At 37.3% G+C, this 3,123-nt stretch overlaps 1 protein-coding gene across 1 annotated transcript; it reads left to right on the forward strand.

The window, feature by feature from the left end:
• Nucleotides 1–4: 4 nt before the first annotated feature.
• LOC134269809 (kyphoscoliosis peptidase-like) lies at nt 5–1,521 on the forward strand (the record flags this gene model as incomplete). The annotated part of the gene is made up of 1 exon (XM_062752014.1): nt 5–1,521. A coding segment is annotated over one exon (1,395 nt), but the record flags the coding sequence as incomplete, so codon positions are not given.
• Nucleotides 1,522–3,123: the final 1,602 nt, after the last annotated feature.

Here is a 3,123-nt window from a genome sequence, read left to right on the forward strand (position 1 = left end):
ACCTTTTAAGTACGCACAACCAACCAATCACGCTTGGAATGCAGTTCACGTGGTCGGGCAATGGTGTTTGATTGACTGTACCTTAGGCGCAGGGCACGTGAATGACGAGGGTCATTATACCAGGGAATTCGAAAACTTTTATTTCCTTACCGATCCCGACCAGTTGATTTCTACCCATTTTCCCTACATGGACAACAACAAAAAAGAAAGCAAAGCTTGGCAACTTCTTCAGAAACCTTTTACATTACAATCATTTAATAAGAATGTAAAAAGGACGATAAAATCCTTCAAGTGGGGCGTGGATCTAGTTTCTCATAGACAGGCTGTGATTCAGGTGACGTTGACTGCCACTGTGTTTATAAAAGGGACGACAAAAATGTTAAACAATGTAGCGGCACGTTTAACGGACACAGACGGTAATGTTCATAAGCAGTATACATTAGTGCAAAATCCAGACCAGAACTTATTTTCCATTCGAGTACGTCCTCCAACGATGGGTAAGTTTCGGTTGACAATTCTCGGAAGTATTGACCAGAAGGACACGACACTTTATGCACTTGTGTCATACATATTGCGTTGTAGGCAAACAGAGCAAAAGGTGTATTTATATCCCAAACATACCGGGGTCTGGAGGTCAAGGTCTGATTACAGAGATTTTGGATTTCAAACCGGTGTGGATTCACCTCTTATAATAACCCCAAAAGATGGCATTTTAGAGTTGACTTTACCTATAGAAAGAGATTTCCCTGTTTCATATAGATTAAGTTACTCTGAAGGCACACTGAAAAACATAGAACGCTATGTGTTGGTAGAAAACATTGGAAATGCAATATCCATACGTGGTCACTTTTCAGAGAAAGGATTCTATAAATTACAAATCTTTTGTAAAGCAAAATCAGGGGATTATGAGCCAGTTCTTTTGTATTTGATAGACTGTACTAAAGATGCCATGAACCACTCTGTACCATTTCCAGTTATGTACTCCTCCGCCTCAGAATATCACTGCCAGCTTCTGGAACCATTAACACGTGAATTGCCGGAAGAGACGTGGATAAAAATAAGGTTTCGGTCAAGTGACATCATCAAAGCAGTCGTAAATGGAAGAAAAATTGAAAAAGGAAATGGTGACGTTTGGCGAGCGGCTGTCCGAACTTCCACTGCCGGCGGAAGTGTGCGAGTTGCCGGAACAAGCGATTCTAAGGGCCGCTATTGGGTGCTATACGAATTTAACGTAGTCAAGGGAGCTAATTCTCTGGTGCTTGAGGATGTTTTGACGGCTCGGTCTATCACGTCACAACCTCCTACGACCCAACGATCAGAGAAGCAATCAAAGACACCAAACCAAAAGGGCATCCTTAAGAGACAAATCAAAGAGAAAACTGTAATTATTTCAAAATGAAATGTATTATTCGTTAAAAAAGACATCGATATGAAGACATTAATATGTGATTCATACTGTAAGCTAATAAATTTTCTGTCTCGCTGACGAAATACATTAACTCCATATGCGACGAGAAATAGCAGCCCGAAACAGAGAACAGTTTCCCAGATAGCATGACTCCTTTGGGCCAACGCTGGTTTTTGGTTGTATGGTTGGTGGAGTGTTGGCGTTGGGGAACAGATGTAGGCCCAACGTTGGTCCAACGTTCATTTACGTTGGCATGAAAGCTAAACCAAGGTGTTGGACATGTGTATTGGCCCCAAGTTGGTCCAACGTTCATTTACGTTGGCATGAAAGCTATACCAAGGGTGTTGGGCAGGGATTTTGGGCCCAACTTTGGTCCAAGTTCATTTACGTTGGCATGAAAGCTAAACCAACGGTGTTGGGCATGTGATGTTGGCCCAATATTGGCCCATTGTAGTTACATGTTGACAAGAAACATAGCGATTTGGTGTTGGACATTAAGATTTTGGGCCCCAACATGGTAACCGAGTAAATGTTGACATGGATTAAGACCATTGTGTGTTAAATATGAAATGTTGGCCCAAGTCCCAGCAGGCCCAACGTTGTTTAACTTTAAAAGGAGGTGGAATATAGGTTGCAACGTTGATCAACTATATTTCAACGTTTTTCAACGTTGAGGTTTCAACGTTGAATCCTCAACCTTTTTTAACGTTAAACAACGTTGAAGCTGCAACATATTTTCAACGTTGAATGATCGTCGGTATTTCAACGTTGAAACAACGTTGAAGCTGCAACATTTTTTAACGTTGAATGATCGTCGGTATTTCAACGTTGAAACAACGTTGAAGCTGATATTTCAACGTTGAAACAACGTTGAACTAAGTATTCTCAACGTTTGATGTTCATTGATATTTCAACGTTGAAAAACGTTAAGCTCAACGTTGAAAAACTTTGAAGCTGCAACATATTTTCAACGTGGAATGCTTGTCGATATTCAACGTTGAAACAACTTTGAAGCTGCAACAAATTCTAACGTTTGAACTTTATTGATATTTCAATGTTGAAACAACGTTGAAATTAACATGTTTTCCACGTTCAGTATTTTCTGAACTATAAATTAAAACAAGGTTTAAAAATGAAAGTTGACTGTTTGTTGGTTTCAACGTTGAAACAACGTGGAAGATCTAACATATTTTCAACTTTAGGAAAGTTAGGAAAACAAGGGTAATGAGTATTGAGCACTTTAGTTTTTAAGGTCAAAATATAAAGTGCTTTAATCTTAATTTTATGCGATTTTTCGCAAGATACACAAAGCTGTATGCATTGTTAGAAAATATTAAAAAAATTATACATAAAAATAAAACACATGCAATTTGAATTGATTTACTCAAAAGAGTTGTGCCAGTTCAGCTAGTACCATTGTAAAATTTAAATAAATTGTGAATGCTTTTTTTTTTAAATATGTTGAATATAAGCTTTTAATAAATAATGACATCTTTATCCATTATCTCACTGTAATTCCATGTTCATTAGAATTAATAAAAATAATTATTTATTCTTAATTAATGTTCTTAAAATTAGACTCATAAAACCCGTGCAGTAACTTTTGTGCAAAATGTTATACAAAGCGAATCAAAGAAGTCTTATTTTACAGATTGTGCTTTTGTTGTGCATATTAATTCTATAATCTTTCTTTTCACAAAATATATAAAAGAAAA

The sequence above is a fragment of the Saccostrea cucullata genome, unplaced genomic scaffold (genome assembly GCF_032062105.1).
Source record: "Saccostrea cucullata isolate Sc308-1 unplaced genomic scaffold, CSIRO_AGI_Scuc_v1 ctg22459, whole genome shotgun sequence".
Taxonomy (NCBI): domain Eukaryota; kingdom Metazoa; phylum Mollusca; class Bivalvia; order Ostreida; family Ostreidae; genus Saccostrea; species Saccostrea cuccullata.